The sequence below is a fragment of the Erpetoichthys calabaricus genome, chromosome 2 (assembly GCF_900747795.2).
Source record: "Erpetoichthys calabaricus chromosome 2, fErpCal1.3, whole genome shotgun sequence".
Taxonomy (NCBI): domain Eukaryota; kingdom Metazoa; phylum Chordata; class Cladistia; order Polypteriformes; family Polypteridae; genus Erpetoichthys; species Erpetoichthys calabaricus.
In genome coordinates this window covers 289,973,729-289,991,496 of record NC_041395.2, presented here as the reverse complement: position 1 = coordinate 289,991,496, position 17,768 = coordinate 289,973,729, and the positions used below count along the sequence as shown (strand labels likewise).

The 17,768-nt window shown below is 37.5% G+C and overlaps 1 protein-coding gene across 1 annotated transcript in view; it reads right to left on the bottom strand.

Annotated features, from left to right (window-relative positions):
* Positions 1-405: 405 nt before the first annotated feature.
* Positions 406-17,768, bottom strand: part of slf2 (SMC5-SMC6 complex localization factor 2) — a 67,582-nt gene continuing 50,219 nt past the window's right edge. The window contains exons 18-20 of the mRNA XM_028795744.2: positions 8,820-8,906; positions 3,384-3,452; positions 406-503 (exon numbers count right to left, since the gene is read on the bottom strand). Coding sequence (XP_028651577.1) covers positions 444-503; positions 3,384-3,452; positions 8,820-8,906 — 216 coding nt within the window. The 3' untranslated portion in view covers positions 406-443. The remainder of the gene's footprint in view (positions 504-3,383; positions 3,453-8,819; positions 8,907-17,768) is intronic.

The window sequence follows — 17,768 nt, the reverse complement described above, 5'->3', positions numbered from 1 at the left end:
AGATGGTATACAGCACAGACAAAATTCTGGCCAAAAATACCTTAAATATAACTTTTTTAAAAAGCAGCAAATCTTTATTATTAAAAGTTGAGAATTTTTTTGACATAAATACAATAAAAAGTTTTTGAAAACTTGAAAAAAATTGCAGACTTATAAAAATTTGAAAAAATATAAATGCTTACAATCTTCAATTTTAACTTCTTTATCCAATAATCATATATACAAATATACTGTACATTCAAATATTCAAACAAGAAAATAAAGCAACATTCCATGTATATAATATATGAAGCAAAAATATAAGAATATTCTAACATATGCATATGCCACCTTAATTCTGTTTAACAAAAGAAGAGTGCAATATTCTGCTTTAATAGTGGGGATGTTCTTCTGATATAAATAAAAATATCTGATATTATGTGTGAAGTTCACTTGAACCATCTTCAATCAGTAGGTGTGATCTGGTCATCTGCTAAAGGTTCCCAGTAATCATGCAGTTTTCCCTATGAAATAAAACAGAGATGATTTGTATTTAATGATATATAAACATCTTGTTGGTCAGTCACCTCAGTGACATTTCCTTTTTTTCTAGTAGAAGATAATTCAAAAACCTAAGCTCAAAATAATTTGAAACATATTCAGACGAATCCTTGTTGAAAACAGAACACTATACTTTAGCTATGTATTGTCTTTGTTCCTGATGTTTACATTTATGTTAAAATCCAACTTTGCTCTGCTATAAAGTAAAACCTACTCTAAAATTTGTCACTTAATAACTGTATTGTTTTCTTTCTGCATTTAAGCCCATCAATGCTTACTTCTTGTCCATTTTAAGTTCAAAAGACAATTGCGCCTACCATACCAAGGCTAGAACTAAACCCAGAAAACGCAACAGCCCACTACAGGGTGGACAGACATTCACACTCACACCTTACATTAATACTTTTTCAGTCATGAAAACTACTTTGAAAACTACTCATTATTTTAATTGTTATTAAGGACAAAATATAAAATGATGCCTGACTATGATTGACTGAAGTCAGAATCAGTTTTAACATTAATACTTATTGGTACAAATATGTACCTAAGAAGAAGGCATATAGGTCACTTACTGTAGTTGCACCTGAAGCTTATGTAAAATGGTATTTCTCTCTCTCTATTATATATATTTTATATGTTATATCTGCGGTGGGTTGGCACCCTGCCCGGGATTGGTTCCTGCCTTATGCCCTGTGTTGGCTGGGATTGGCTCCAGCAGACCCCCGTGACCCTGTGTTCGGATTCAGCGTGTTGGAAAATGGATGGATGGATATATGTTATATTAATATAAAAACAATGCTGACAGTCTCAACACCTCAAACAATATCTCCCATTTAGCTAAGAAGCTGCAATTTGGCAGGATGGTATATCTAGAGTAGCAGGTATCCACTAAGAAAGGAGAGTTTGACACATCTTATCTGTGGGAAGGTGGGAATGGGGGGGTTAAAAACTGCATCTTTTGTTGTCATCAATAATGCTCTAGCGAGTGGGACATTCTAATGCAACATGTCCACTGTTTCACCACAGAGCTGACAGAAATCTCATGGAGAAATATAAGTGTAAGGAGCAAAGTTCAGGAAAGCTCAAAGAAAATATACTTAGCAAGTGCTTGCCAGGCAGTGTGACCATGAACATATTCAATCACACACAACTGACTAAGTAAAAAAGGTATATAATATATAATATACCCAAACCCCTTCATTTTATCTGTAATATTGTTCAAAACTGACCTGTGGGAGCAACTGTTGCATTTTTATTCTTCAAGCTCTTTGGAATGGCCATTTCATTGTCTTGCTGGATTATAGTGGTTATATTGGGGCAGTGGTTATCAAACTTTGTGGACCTGGAATCCAGTTTTACCTTTAATAAGTTCCTTGATGATCTACAGACAGCATTTTGGCGGGGTTGGGGGAGCTCCCTTTGTGAGGTGAGCCTGATTTGAAGACGGGGATTGGGGGTGGGGATGTCCCGCTTAGTGAAACAATTGAAATTTTGAAAGGGGGGAAAAATATTACATAGTTACGTCAATGACTTTGGCGGACTCTGGGATACTCTGAGAAAAACTAAATATACTTTTTTTTTTTTTTTTTTGTTTTTTTAGATCAGTGCATCGCCTGCATATTGTCATTGGGTTCGCAATACCAATCAGTGATCGATTACCGTTAAGCACTTTTTTAAGGTAAAAAAAAAAATAAAAAAAAAAAAAAAAAAAAAAGGAACAAACCAAAAATAAACCAAATTAACATGAAGCACATGTTTTTCCATAGCTGATAGAGATGCTGTTTTTTTCAGAATGTAATAAGAATAGAACAGTATGGTGCTTCTGAGTAATTAAAAGTATTAGCAAGGGTTTTTTTTTTTTAATTGAAACAAATCCACTGTATACTGAGGCAGTACTAATTTTAGACTTTGATGGTAATGGAGAGTTGAGATTTTTAGCAGTTTTTAGATTTGAATGAAGCAACTTTAAATCACCTTTGTAACATACCAAATGCCACTTTAGTATGAATTTCTGCTGCAACTCTTTCATACCAACACCATCAAGGACTGCATGCAGCATGTTCAAAAGTAAGCAGGTTAAGTGAACTAATAACATTAGCCCCAGGTAAAAAATAAATAAATAAATATTAAATACACAAAAGTCCTTGATTACATAATGAATTAACCAATGGCACTATAACTTAGGCAAATTAAATTTCTTGGGCGAAGGTGGGTAAGAGAACTAGTTTATTGTAAAATTGAAAGTGGTCTAAAACATTGTTCGTTAGTACCTGATCATAATTAGAGAAACAATGGACTATTTAATTTTTGTAATGCCACTGAATATACAAAAATCTGTCACATCTGATAAAGGTACTCAGTAATTCAGCAGTAATAAACCGTTTCCAATCCCACACACTGCTCACGAGAGTCCTTTTTGAAACAATCTACCTAAACCTGGTATGGCACAGCTTCTTGACACACTATTCAGTGAGACGCAGTGTACAATGATTTATTTGGCATTCATGTTTATTGTAAACCAGGAGTTTAAAAAATGGCAATAATGTAAAACTGGAATTCTCCCACAGACTGTAACCGCAGTAGAAATAGTAATTAATTTATGGAAGTTGAAAACACACCCTGAATTTCTTTATTATTTATGTAGAATCCAGTGATAAATGTCTGTATTACAAACATGGCCAAAATTAATTTTTAAATAAGTGGCAAAACAAAATACCAACGTGTAATGATTTAGTAGAAAGAAACCTTACCATTAACCAATTAAAAAAATCTTTTTTATTTAACCAATAGAGGCACAGAGAGAAAAAAACAGCTTATTAAACCATAACTACTGGAAAGCATACCTGAGGAGGTTTAGTTTTTTGAAGAAGCTCTTGCCATTTTGTGTAAATTCGCGCAACCAAATCCTTAACCTGTCAAATGTAGTAGAATTAAGAAAAGGACTGTAAAATCTTACATTACTTAAATTAGTTGTAGTCAAATAAAATTATAAAAAAGGCCTGCATGGGCATGGCTATACAGAAAAAAATAATACTAAGTATTTAGACTACCCCAGAGCATAATTCTTAAAGCTACAGTGCAATGCATACAGTACATCCGGAAAGTATTAACAGCGCATCACTTTTTCCACATTTTGTTATGTTACAGCCTTATTCCAAAATGGAATGACAACATGAAAAAAGTTTACTTGAGGTTTTTGCAAATTTATTAAAAATAAAAAAATTGAGAAAGCACATGTACATAAGTATTCACAGCCTTTGCTATGAAGCTCAAAATTGAGCTCAGGTGTATCCTGTTTCCCCTGATCATCCTTGAGATGTTTCTGCAGCTTAATTGGAGTCCACCTGTGGTAAATTCAGTTGATTGGACATGATTTGGAAAGGCACACACCTGTCTAGATAAGGTCCCACAGTTGACAGTTCATGTCAGAGCACAAACCAAGCATGAAGTCAAAAGGAATTTTCTGTAGACCTCCGAGACAGGATTGTCTCGAGGCACATATCTGGGGAAGGTTACAGAAAAATTTCTGCTGCTTTGAAGGTCCCAATGAACACAGTGTCCTCCATCATCCGTAAGTGGAAGAAGTTCAAAACCACCAGGACTCTTCCTAGAGCTGGCCGGCCATCTAAACTGAGCGATCGGGGGTGAAGGGCCTTAGTCAGGGAGGTGACCAAGAACCCAATGGTCACTCTGTCAGAGCTCCAGAGGTCCTCTGAGGAGAGAGGAGAAACTTCCAGAAGGACAATCATCTCTGCAGCAATCCACCAATCAGGCCAGTATGGTAGAGTGGCCAGACGGAAGCCACTCCTTAGTAAAAGGCACATGGCAGCCCGCCTGGAGTTTGCCAAAAGGCACCTGAAGGACTCTCAGACCATGAGAAAGAAAATTCTCTGGTCTGATGAGACAAAGATTGAACTCTTTGGTTTGAATGCCAGGCTTCACGTTTGTAGGAAACCTGGCACCATCCCTACAGTGAAGCATGGTGGTGGCAACATCATGCTGTGGGGATGTTTTTCAGCGGCAGGGACTGGGAGACTAGTCAGGATAAAGGGAAAGATGACTGCAGCAATGTACAGAGACATCCTGGATGAAAACCTGCTCCAGAGCACTCTTGACCTCAGACTGAGGCGACGGTTCATCTTTCAGCAGGACAACGACCCTAAGCACACAGCCAAGATATCAAAGGAGTAGCTTCAGGACAACTCTGTGAATGTCCTTGAGTGGTCCAGCCAGAGCCCAGACTTGAATCCGATTGAACATCTCTGGAGAGATCTTAAAATGGCTGTGCACCGAAGCTTCCCATCCAACCTGATGGAGCTTGAGAGGTGCTGCAAAGAGGAATGGGCAAAACTGGCCAAGGATAGGTGTGCCAAGCTTGTGGCATCATATTCAACAAGACTTGAGGCTGTAATTGCTGCCAAAGGTGCATCGCCAAAGTATTGAGCAAAGGCTGTGAATACTTATGTACATGTGATTTCTCAGTTTTTTTTATTTTTAATAAATTTGCAAAAACCTCAAGTAAACGTTTTTCACGTTGTCATTATGGGGTGTTGTGTGCAGAATTCTGAGGAAAAAAATGAATTTAATCCATTTTGGAATAAGGCTGTAACATAACAAAAGGTGGAAAAAGTGATGCGCTGTGAATACTTTCTGGATGCACTGCAAGTACTTTATAAGAATGACACAATTATTAGTTAGTAGCTCCTTACTGAAGCATACCGGAACTAAAAAGAAACAAAGCATATGTGCTTTTAGTGTAGACTTCTAGCATTAAATAAACGGTATTTACATAAAAAAACAGGTTAATGGTATAGAAATTGCAGCACTTACTCAAGAATGAAAAGTAACAGAATAAATTAATACTATCTTTAATATAATGGTCTTTTTTAATAGTTTGTTGGAAATCCTTTGCAACATATTACTGTCTGATACTTTCAGTTTGTAATGATAGGGCAAGCTGAATATGGGCAGTCAAAACGTAAAGAACATGGAGAAGAAAGCAATCTACTGTGTGATTATAATGAACTAGCCAACCCGTGGCGTAACATACGCCGCATAATAATGTATTGATGGGTGAACACTTCCTGAAAGACACAGTTGTCCAAATTGGGTGGGTTTGAGGATACAACTGTAGGTGAATGAAAAGATGGAACTCTGGAGAGGGCAACAAACAATTGTCTGTGACTGAAAACTGGAGGACCGTCATCGCGCCTCCACCTCCCAGAGCGAGGGTTGGGGCTGGACGGCAGAACGGGGGGGTGGGGGTGGTTGGAGGAGGGATACCCATTCCACCCCGCCATTCTAGTCTGCTGATTTCTTAGTCATCTCTTAGTCATCGTTCAGTACACACTGCCTGCTCATGTGCCCGGCCCCAACTCCTCACCTGAGTCGCTTTCATCTGTGTACAGTCCACATGCACCTGTGAGTCACGTTGACTTTTCATTGTTCTTTGCGGTTCCGGCTGCTTTTCTATATATAATCCACCAAGTCATCCGACCATGGTAGTAGCGACGGGAGGTGTGTACAAAGGACAGGGACTTAATCAGTGCGAGCGTATGACCTGCACTTACTGGGAATTCCTCGTTCGTGGGGAACAATTGGAAGCCCCGGTCTCCATCACGAATGGGGTTCAACGGCTTACCCACGCCTCTCGGCGCCAGGTAGACACACGTTGTTCCATTCAGTCTAGCGCGCGTGCAGCACCGGACATCTAAGGGCAGCACAGACCTGTTATTGCTCAATCTCATGTGGCTGAAAGCTACTTGTCCCTCTAAGAAGTTAGACGCCCACCGCTCGGGGGTCGCGTAATTATTTAGCAGGAGGGAGTCTCTTTCATTATCGGAATTAACCAAACAAATCGCTCCACCAACTAAGAATGGCCATGCACAACCACCCACAGAATCGAGAAAGAGCTATCAATCTGTCAATCCTCTCCGTGTCCAGGCCGGATGAGGTTTCCCATGTTGAGTCAAATTACACGAAAGGCTCCACACGTGGTGGAGCACTTCCGTCAATTCCTTTAAGTTTCAGCTTTGCACCCTTACTCCCCCCAGAACACAAAGACTTTGGTTACCTGGTTGGCTGCCAGGCGGGTCATGGGAATAACACCACCGAATCGCCAGTCGTCATCGTTTATGGTCGGAACTACGATGGTATGTTATCGTCTTCGAACCTCCAACTTTTGATCTTGATTAATGAAAACATTCTTGGCAAATGCTTTCACTCTCACTCAAAATTGTTGGCGGGCGTGGCTCTGTCTTGCGTGCGTCTTGCTTGCCATGGACTTAGTGAATTCTTAGAGTTGGTGGGCATGGCTCTGTGAGTTGTCGTTGTATCCCATGGTCTTAGAGTTGGTGGGCGTGGCTGTCGTGCATATCCCATGGTTGACTTGCGTTGCCCTGTCGGCTTAGTGAATTATATTATTATATACATATTATATATATATATATATATATATATATATATATATATATATAATATATATATATATATATACATATTATATATATATATATATATATATATATATATATATATATATATATATATACATATTATATATATATATATACATATTATATATATATATATATATATATATATATATATATATATATATATATATATATATATATATATATATATATAGATCCTTCAGGAACTGACAGTGATAGCATGATGATGTGTGGTGTGTAACAAGAATGCTGGGCAACTTTCAAAGTTGCCATGTCACTGAATTGTGACAGAGCCCAGCATATGTGCAAGGCAAATGACATAGCAGCACCCTGTGGAACCAAATTTTACAGGGTGCATATGTGGTCTGATGTTAGGCGACAAGCTGCTGGTTTTCTTTGCACTATCAAGGTGTAATTCACAAGTCTAAAGCTGAAATGTGTTGTCAAAAAAAAACAAAAAAAAAACTTTATCTTATGGACAGAAAATCACAAGTGAAAAATACTTAATGTTATATTACTTTAACAATTTACCTGTCATTTTTCACAGTAGAATTTTTTTTTGTTGTTAATTTTTAAAAGCTCATTTGGCAAAGAAGCAATAGAAACCTCACACAATTATTGATATGACAGTTTATTCACAAACTGATGAAAAATTAAAATATGTGCTTTTTAAATGTATATCTATTTGACTTATGTTTGTTTTTGCTTTTTTCTTAGTTTTACATTCATAACTAAAAATACCTGATATCATGAGAATAATTTGGTACCAGAATCCTCCCTCCTTTCATTCTCTCTCAAAATAGATATTTCAAAGATCTGTTATTAATGTTTAACATCATATATATATAATTTCTCATAATGTAAGATACTGTTTCTGTCTTTTTTGTGGCTGTCCATTCAACTACTGCAAGCTCTCATTCTTTGCTCATTGACTACTTGCTGTTCTTGGGCAGTAGCTATTTAAGCTTTGGATATCCCTAAGCCTTCACACTACATACTAATTTGTCTGTGGTTCTCTCGCTACAGCTAAAATCCAATGGTTGCCTACTCTCTAACTCCCTGCCTGGGTATTATTATCACATCTTTCTGAACATAGTATAATTTTCTGCTTTTTTCCTAACATTTCCAGTCTGCAGGTGGCAACTGACTGAGACAGCTTCAAAAGTAAACATGGGGGTAGAAAAGAACAAAGTTCTGTGTGGGAGGTTTATGAATACAACATTGAAAGTGTAAATTATAAGCGCATTGTCTTGGAACAGAAAATGCTGTGTTGTTGTACAGATTAAGGATGAAAACCTCACAAACCTTAACATTCACCTACAGAGTAATCACAGATTGGGGTAAAATCAATTTCTGAACAAAGATAAAAGTATTTGTTTTATTTTCAAGCAAATCAATAATTACTTCTTGGATAACTACCTTTAAAAGTAAATTTCTTGGATGGCCTAAGGCTTTAGTACTGTACTTTATGTATAGCCATTTTAAGTCATTAGAACATGTGGTGAAAGGAGGATGGTGGTGCCTTATGGAGACACTGATCTGGGTCAAGGTTAACTAATATTGGTTGATATAAAAATCACAGATTCATTTATAGAAAGCAATAGATTTGGGAGTTGTTGATTACCATGCCCAATGTGCAGTTAGAGAATACTTTAAAAAGAATAGGTAGCTTTTACTGACCAGTGTCAGCAATGTTCTTATACTTTGCTGCTCATTATTATTATAAATAAGAATAGGTAGTGAACTGGCATTGTATGGTACCTGCATAGTTGGCAGAATATAAAGTAACATACTATTACTAGAACAGTTTAAATAAGAACGTACCTTGCTTCGATATAGATGTCTATCGTGTTCTCTGATGTCACATTTTATGTGTTTATCCAGTTCACTGCACAGTAAAACCAGACTTCGCTAAGGGTATTAAAAAATAAAAATCATCATAGGTTAACCAAAGAATCAATCAAATAAAGGCCCTCAAACATTTTACTACTGCATTACCAACAAGCACTTATGTATCTACTTCACTTAAATGTTTGAATTTCTTTCAACCATAAGTATGAGGACTTCAAGATACTATGTGAAATGAATACAAATGTTGGTAACATGCACTAAAATCAATGAATTAAAGATTTTACATATCCCATTTCTAATTGAATTTCTGATATGCTGTACTATTCCAGAAAATAAGATTCAACAGTTGTGGCGTGGCAGGGGGGGTAGTTTAGTATGTCCAGTCCATTCATCAAGCAATGTACAGTACAATGTGCTAACAACTACAGTTCTTTCAGCTGGTAAAGACATAGTCCCAAGAGCCAGTCACATATACAGTGTGTGACCAGAAGATTTTGACCTCTCTAATCTAGTACAGCTGTACTAGATACCACGTTTGAAAGCTGTTACTCAGGCTTCTACTATGTGCTTACTAATATGTGGCAGGGTCCAATGTGAAGTGAATCATACTGTATGTGCATTGTCAAGACATCTAAACGATATCACTTAAAGGAAAGTACAGCATAGACATTCAAGAAGAATTCTTCAGCTTCCATACAAGTGAAAGTAAAATGACTTTCAGTAGAGAGCACCAGACCTGGAGCACTACTGTCAGAAAGCTAAATAAATGGCCCTTTCAAGTTTTAATGTATTAATAAAATAGTAAATGAATACAAAAGTCAAAGTCTTTTGTTTTATCTACAGTTACAGCCAAAATATTGATATTTAGCCTGGATATCAGGGGAGAGAGAGAAGAAAGGAATATGAGAAAGAGGGAGGTTCTAATCAAAACACATTCACCTCATGCAATCAAGATACCCATCCTGACCCTCACACGCTGTATTTAGAGCTCTCCACTTTGCCAAACAGCAAAAAAACACAGGTTTCATGAATCAATGTGAGCAAGTTATGGCAAGTTATGTTTTACGAACCACAGCTGATGAACAGTGTCAACTGCAATGCAGCAAAAACAGAACAATCACTTCTTAGCCCTTTGGCTATGATTAAGCATAGTACTCTGCACTTTTCAGGGAGGCATACTTGCTTGTATTGTATTACAATGGCCAGGGCCCACTGTATGGTGATGGGCTCTCTGGAACGTATTGTCCATTCTGGGAAGTAATACTACAGTGGTGTGTTATCAAGGTGCAAAACATGTACTTTGGCAAACTAGCCTTTTGTCCCAAAAGCAGTATAACATTGTATTATGGCACCAGTATTTTCACTTAAACCTTTTGACTAAAATTTTTAGTAATGCTATCTGCATCAACGTCCATCACAAAAATGCCTAAAACCCAATTTACTTCTAAAACAGCTTGTTTAGTCCTAATTTAGTGATAATCTTACTATTTTCTGTTTTTAAAAACAGTGTTACAATTTTCTCTGCCTTCTTTGGGGAAATGCATAGGTGGAACACAGAAAACAACCTAGAAGGGGACCAAGAACTTAAGATGCTTAAGAGTCTGATTTGTTCTCTTTTCAAGAGGTGACAAGAAGTGTGTCACCAGGAATATACCCAGGAGGAAAGGGCAGATACTCCATGAGGCTAAGAGAGGTCAACCCCTTCTGGTCAAATGGTTCCAAGGTGCCTGAACAAGAATGGTGGCATTTTATAATATTATGTCAAAGTGGACCACATTCTGACTGAGAGACTCCTCCAGGCACTACATAATGACAATACATTAATGCATAGACACTGGATTCATAACATTAAATCAGCCACAATAGCAATTTAACTAGACTTCACAAAAGATAGTTTGATTAGTGTTTTATCAATCTACTGAAGAAACTGCAAGTACAAGCTTGTCTCATAGGTGTTAACACTACCATTGCTAAATCTTACATTCGTTAATAATAACCTTACAATCTTTCATTCATAATGAAAACATTCAGTTATATGCATGAAAAGTTACTAAGTCACAAATAATGCAAATTAATCTTAGCCCAATTAAATCAATAAAGCAAACAGGATGCAATAAAGTTTCATGTTACTGTTTTAAATGTTAGATTCATTTTTTCTTTCCCTTTCCAAAAATCTAAGTACACATTACGTGTATGTATAAGGTAAAGCACAAAAGGAAGTCAAAGTTGAGCTGAAAATAATATCAGATAAAATGCTTTCTAAAATATGCTTTAAGGTAAGCATTGCAGCTTTGGATACTAATTACGGTGCACACTTTGTTCAGCAATGTAGTGACTCAAAAAAAAGTTATATTTTCAGTAACAGCCTTATAAACAGGGATTTCCCAGTCAGAATTTGAACAAACTGCACAGGTTCAAATGTCTTAATAAAAGAGAAGATTTCCATAAAAATACTTTTTAATAATTGATTTTTTTTAATTAAAACATATTGTAAATAGGTCATACAAAGTTACGTTTCAGGGTTCTTGGACTCAGTCATTAGCAGATTTTTCCATAGAACCTAACTATTAATTGTTAGTGGAAAGCGCAAATATCCTCCGCAATTTTTTATGGCTTTTTTCGTGGCAATACTGTGCTGCAGAGAGAACAGGAAGCAACCGCTGAGGGAAACGCAGTTTGGGATGGTGAAAGTAGCCAATCTGAGAGCGTTGTTCATTTCTCCTTGCTGCTGATTGATTGCTGTCCTGTGAAGCATCTCCAGGTGAGTGGGTTTACCACTGCTGAGGGAAACGCAGTTTGGGATGGTGAAAGTAGCCAATCCGAGAGCATTATTCATTTCTCCTTGCTGCTGATTGATTGCTGCCCTGTGACACAACTCCAGCTGAGTGTCCTCGTGTTTTCCATTTTGTTATTGTATTAATTTTGTTAATCTTAAACACACAAGATGTTGCTGAATCGCCCTGCACTTTCTAAGGCTTCTGGCACTGAGCCTAAGCACCAGAAGTTTAAAACACTCCAGGAGAAGGTTGAACTACTGGATTTGCTCCAGGAACTAAAAAGTTATGCTGCAGTATCGCGCCACTATGGCATTAATGAAAGCACCGCACGCTACATAAAGAAGAACGAAGCAGCGATCTGGAGTACCGTATTAGTAAGTTTCTGTGATAGTGCCAAAACGGTAATGACCGTAAGGAATAAAAATATCGTCAAGATGGAATCTGCCTTGGCATTGTGGATCACCGACTGCAGGAAGAAGAACATCCCCTTGGACGGTAATATCATCTGTGAGAAAGCACGGAAATTGTACCAGCAGTTCGCTAAAGGAGGCAATGTAGCAACTTCCCATCACAATGTTCCTGAAACCTATATAAAAAAAAAAAAAGCCAGAACGAAACCCCACCAGAAGAAGACCCATCACATACGGCTCCTCCTGAAGCGCCTGAAGAAGAGGTGCCACCCGAGGAGTTTTAAATTCTCTGCATCGTACTGCACAGCTACTTCTTCATCATCACCAATATCATTCATCATTGGTGAGTACCCGTACATTTTACTGTATTTTAATTAAGTGAAATTATTATGTATTTACTCTACTTATAACAAAGAAAACGACAGTGCATACCAAAGAAAACGAGCTTGCATGAATTACAGTACGTATAGCAGTAACATCGGTATTTTACATTCTAGCACCGCGGGAGACATAGCAGTACAGTACTGTACAGTAGACGGGTTTACCTTTACATTCTGTTTTTAGGTAATGTATTAAAGTATTAAGCTTAAGTTTGCAACAAAATTAAAGTGCTTTGGGGGTATACTGTATTTAGGGTTTAAACTATAAAAATAGGCATTTAAAAGGCATTTTTTCACCACATCCGAAAGTCGCGGTTTTTCACAATTCGCGGGTGCTCTAAGAATGTAACCCCGAATTTTGGGGGTGTACTGTACATTAAAAAATATATATAAGTCTTAAGGGTTACATTAATTTGTCATGCAATTACTCACAATTCACTTGGGCTAGAACCTTGATTTGGGCAGCACGGTGGCGCAGTGGTAGCGCTGCTGCCTCGCAGTAAGGAGACCTGAGTTCACTTCCCGGGTCCTCCCTGCGTGGAGTTTGCATGCTCTCCCCGTGTCTGCGTGGGTTCCCTCTGGGTGCACCAGTTTCCTCCCATAGTCCAAAGACATGCAGGTTAGGTGCACTGGCAATCCTAAATTGTCCCTAGTGTGTGCTTGGTGTGTGTGTGTGTGTGTCCTGCGGTGGGCTGGTGCCTGGACCAGGATTTGTTCCTGCCTTGCACCCTGTTGCTGGCTGGGATTGGAGCCAGTAGACCCCCCGTGACCCTGTGTTAGGTTGGATAATGGATGGATGGATGGATGGATAGAAAGAACCTTGATTTTGATCTTAATCAAAAGCTTATTATGTGATATGCACTGGTGAAGTGAAACATTTGAAGAGCAGCAATCTTTACAGAGCTATCAGGGTCTGTGTCTTACTGCAAACTGCTCGAGAAGGTCACATGGCAGAAAGGAAAAGAACAGGGGTGACATCTGCTGAATGTAAAGTACATTGTGGAGTCTTCTCTTAGAAAGAACAACAAGAACAGCAGTACCATCTTCTGAGCATCAAGTATGGGAAATAGAATGTGAAGGCGACAAAACCAGACAAATGCCTATGCAAACAGACCTGTGCTCCTACCCTCACAGAAAGGTGATTGTTATGATTGCAAAATACAATGCTACACACCACGATGGCATGAAAATACTCCAGTTGCAACAATTCCTGAACATCAAGCTAAACACAGCAGGCGCTCCAGTGACAAAGTGCAAGGAGAGGTAAGTCTGAATATAGAGCCATTCAGCAGCTTGATACTATGGCTCATCAACTCATGCCAGACACAATCCACAATACAGAATGCAAGAATGAAAACAACATCAAGAAATGTATGCTGACAAACGAGGAGAGTTTATAACCATGTGGAAGTTTAGCTTTTACATCCTTACATCAATGTTTGTTTGAAGAGCACTACTTAGGAAAGTTAGATCGGCAATATGCTAACTTTGTGGCAGTATTTTTTCATACTGCCAATAAAAGAATGTGTGCCCAAAATGGTAATGTTCAGCTTGCTCTACATGAACCACCTTTATTTGAGACCAGGGAGGTCTGCATGATTACTAGTACACTAAATAAATTTAAGCAATTAGTTTGTAAATAAAACAAAAATAGTAATTTTAATAAAAAATAAACAAGCAACAAACTAAAAAAAAAAACACAGAAAAGTGGATGAAGAATGCACAGAGAAGAAGCTAACTGGCACAACCACAATACCCCAGTTAAGTGCGAAGTATTATGGTTGCAGTAGGGTAGGCTACCCTGATACCCTTCTGGGAGTTGCCAAAGGGGAATGTGATGGCTGCCAACTTGCACACAAATGTTGGGAGTTAATGCTTATAGTTATGAGGGAGTCGATGGACGCTTTAGCTTCAGTACCAGGAATGTTAAAGGTGAGAGGATTCTTAATTTTGGAGGTATGATGGAAATAATAGTAGTTGGTTATAGGAGATCTTTTACTCAGAGACATGAAGAAAAACTAGGAAGAATTAGTTACCTAACCTGAAAGTGTGCAAGTTGAAGGAGGAGAAAGTAAGAAGTGAATTTTCAGAAACATTGGGAACAAAAGAAAATTGGGTTTCATAATCATCAAGCATGAATGGGCAAATGGGAAGTGATATGAAACATGTCTGGTTAAAACAACAGAAGTCATCTGTGGTTGAACTCCTCTCCCTCTGCGCTTACATGCTCTCCTGAATTTTGTCTTAACATTTCTTTTCATTTAGCACATTGAGTTATAGATTGTATTTTTGGTCTGTATTTTTTATTGAATATTGCTTTATTGGAGAATTGTCTTCTTTGTATTTTCTCTGTCTTTCAAGTTTTGAAGCTGCGACCAAGATGGCATATCATCAGCTTCAGAGTTGTCAAAGAAGAACTCACGATCCTGGATAAACAGATTCAACAGCTCCTCACATGCCAATCCACGCTGCAGAACCAGAAAGCCAGACTACATGAAGACTCCCTCTAAAGTACTCCAGAAATCTCGGCATCATCAACTCCATGACACTTCACCTGGACGCCGCATCGAGTCACCTTTACCCTAGCTCCACTGAAAACCACCAACCGCTTTGGACCCCTCCCTCCCCAGACTTGCCTACACCTGATTCATTAATTATTGGAGGCACAATTGTTTGCAATTTAAACTTTCTATCATCTGTCCACAAGACTTTTGTATCCTGCTGCCTGTGTCTTGGATATCAAAAAGAAAACACCACCAATTTTTAAGAACCACAAGCACAGACAATTCGGAAGTGTTGTTCTTCACATGGGTGTAAATGATATTTGTCACCATAAATGAGAGATACTGAAGGACTTCTCATCGCTTGTTCATGTCATCAAGGAGTGGACCCTGGCTGCGAGGATCATTATGTCAGGGCCACTTCCGATGACGAGAAGATAAGATGAAGCATTCAGCAGACTTTACTCCCTGAACACCTGGCTGAAGACTTTCTGTGAAAAGAATCGTTTCGGCTTTGTAGATAACTCGGATCTCTTCTGGTAGAGCCTGCAGCTTCACAAATATTTTTTTCTACTAAGTTAAATTTTAATGTTATCAGTTTTGGTAATTTCACATCTTTTAAATAACTTGCACAAGTTATTCAAGGAGTTTCACATTCTTTACTTCTTACCATTTATCATCCGCTGAAATATAACACATTCTTTATTGATGAATTTTAAAATCTATTATCTATAATAATAACGACTTATGACAGGTTTGTAATACTGGGTGATTAAGTCAAGAGAATTTATAAACCACCTGGTCTTTTTTGACCTTAGTCAGCATTATTTTGGCAGCGCAGCTGCTGCCAGATATTCTAATATAATTAACAGCCTAAATTTACTAGCTTTTCCAATGCAGGCAGCGATGATGGAGCATTTAAATGCGAAGATACGGGTTGCAGAGGACTTGGTAGCACCCAAAAACATTTAAGATTTGCAGTCGTAGTAATGTGGAAAACTGAGATAAACTTAAAGGAGAGTGCCATAGGGCAGAACTTCAATGGAGAAGGACTAAACTAATGGTCAATTATGAAATCCAAAATTCTCATAGTGAAATATAATTGTCCAGTTTTTCAGGACAGAAAGTCACATTTTTCTAAAATTATTAATAATTGTGCAGGAAATCCAAAAGTTATTTTATCAACTGTTGACTGTTTTTTAATCCCAGCTCCATTATCACTGAAAACAACCTAGACTAAAAATGAAGATTTTGCAGTATATTTTAGAGAAAAAAGATGTATAATGTTAGACTCATTATAAAACCAACTTCAAAGAAAAATTTTGTTGAGCCTCAATGAGTTCAGCATTGTGAACCTTAACCCAAGCTGCTTCACTAAAATTAGTGAATCTGAGCTTCATATAATAATTACTCAGTTACTTGTGTATTGGACCCCATTCCTACAAACTTCTTTAAAGAAGTTTCTGATCTAATTATCAATAAAGTTCTTGACATAGTAAATTGTTCATTAGATTCTGTGATTTTCCCCCAGATTCTTTTATAACTGCTGTAATTAAACCTCAGCTCAAGTAAAGTAATGATGATTGCTCTACCTTAGACAATTATAGGCCAATCTCCAATTCGCCTTTTCTCAGAAAAAATTTTGAAAATGCAGTTTTTCTGCAGTTATTATTTGAATAAAAAATTTATTCTAGAAAGTTTACAGTCAGGTTTTACATCAAATCATTGTACTGAAACAGTTCCTAGTTAAATTAGTAAATGATTTGCAAATTAACGCAGATGCAAATAAAATATCTGTACTTGTTTTACTAGACTTGAGCACAGCATTCAATACGTTAAGACATTCTTATAAACTGCCTTAGCCAGTGGGTAGTGCTTTTGGGTACTGCCTTGGGCTGGTTTAAATCTTATATAACTGGAAGGAAATTCTTTGTCAGTTGTGGTGACTGTGTATCCAAAATTCATGATATTCTATATGGAGTACCACAGGGATCCAATTTTGGGACCATTATTATTTTCATTCTACATGCTTCAATTAGGCCAGATTATTTCAAAATACAATGTAAATTACCATAGCTATGCTGATGACACAACTATATTATGTCCATTGTGCTTGATGACCCAGAGGCTCTAAACCTTTAATACCATGCCTTTCTAACAGAATGGATGAGTATGGATTTTCTTAAACCAAACAAGGAAAAAACAGAATTGTTCGTCATTGGCAACAGTAAACAAAGTGAAATCTTAGAAACAAAATTAATCATCTGGCCCTGCAAATCAAACTAGAGGTTAAGAGTTTAGGTGTTATAATTGACTTCCACCTTAATTTCAGATCGCTTATTTGTAATATTACCAAGAACACTTTCTTCCATCTAAGGAACACTGCAAGGGTGCGATCTCTTATAACATTTAAAGATGCTGAAAAGTTAAAGCATGCATTTGTATTTAGCCACTAGATAGATTACTGTAATGTTCTTTTATCAGGACCACCCAGGAAGGGAATAAGTCGACTACAGAATGCAGTAGTGAGAATTTAACCAAAAAGAAAAAATATGAGCATGTTATCCCCAATATTAATATCTTTACATTGGCTGCCAGTGTCCTTTAGACTTAATTTTAAAATACTTCTACTTGTAATAAAAGGTTCTTAAACATTTTGACACCCCCAACCACAATTTAAAATGCCTGTTTATGTACAGAATTGTAATCTTAGATCTGCAAATACTGCTGTGTTCATTATTCCAAGAACTGAGCATAAAATAACCGGTGAGGCAGCATTCTGTTCTTATGCCCCTAAAATCTTAATACATAATTCGCCTGCCTCCTCACTCACTCACGTCCGTCCGAAGCCGAA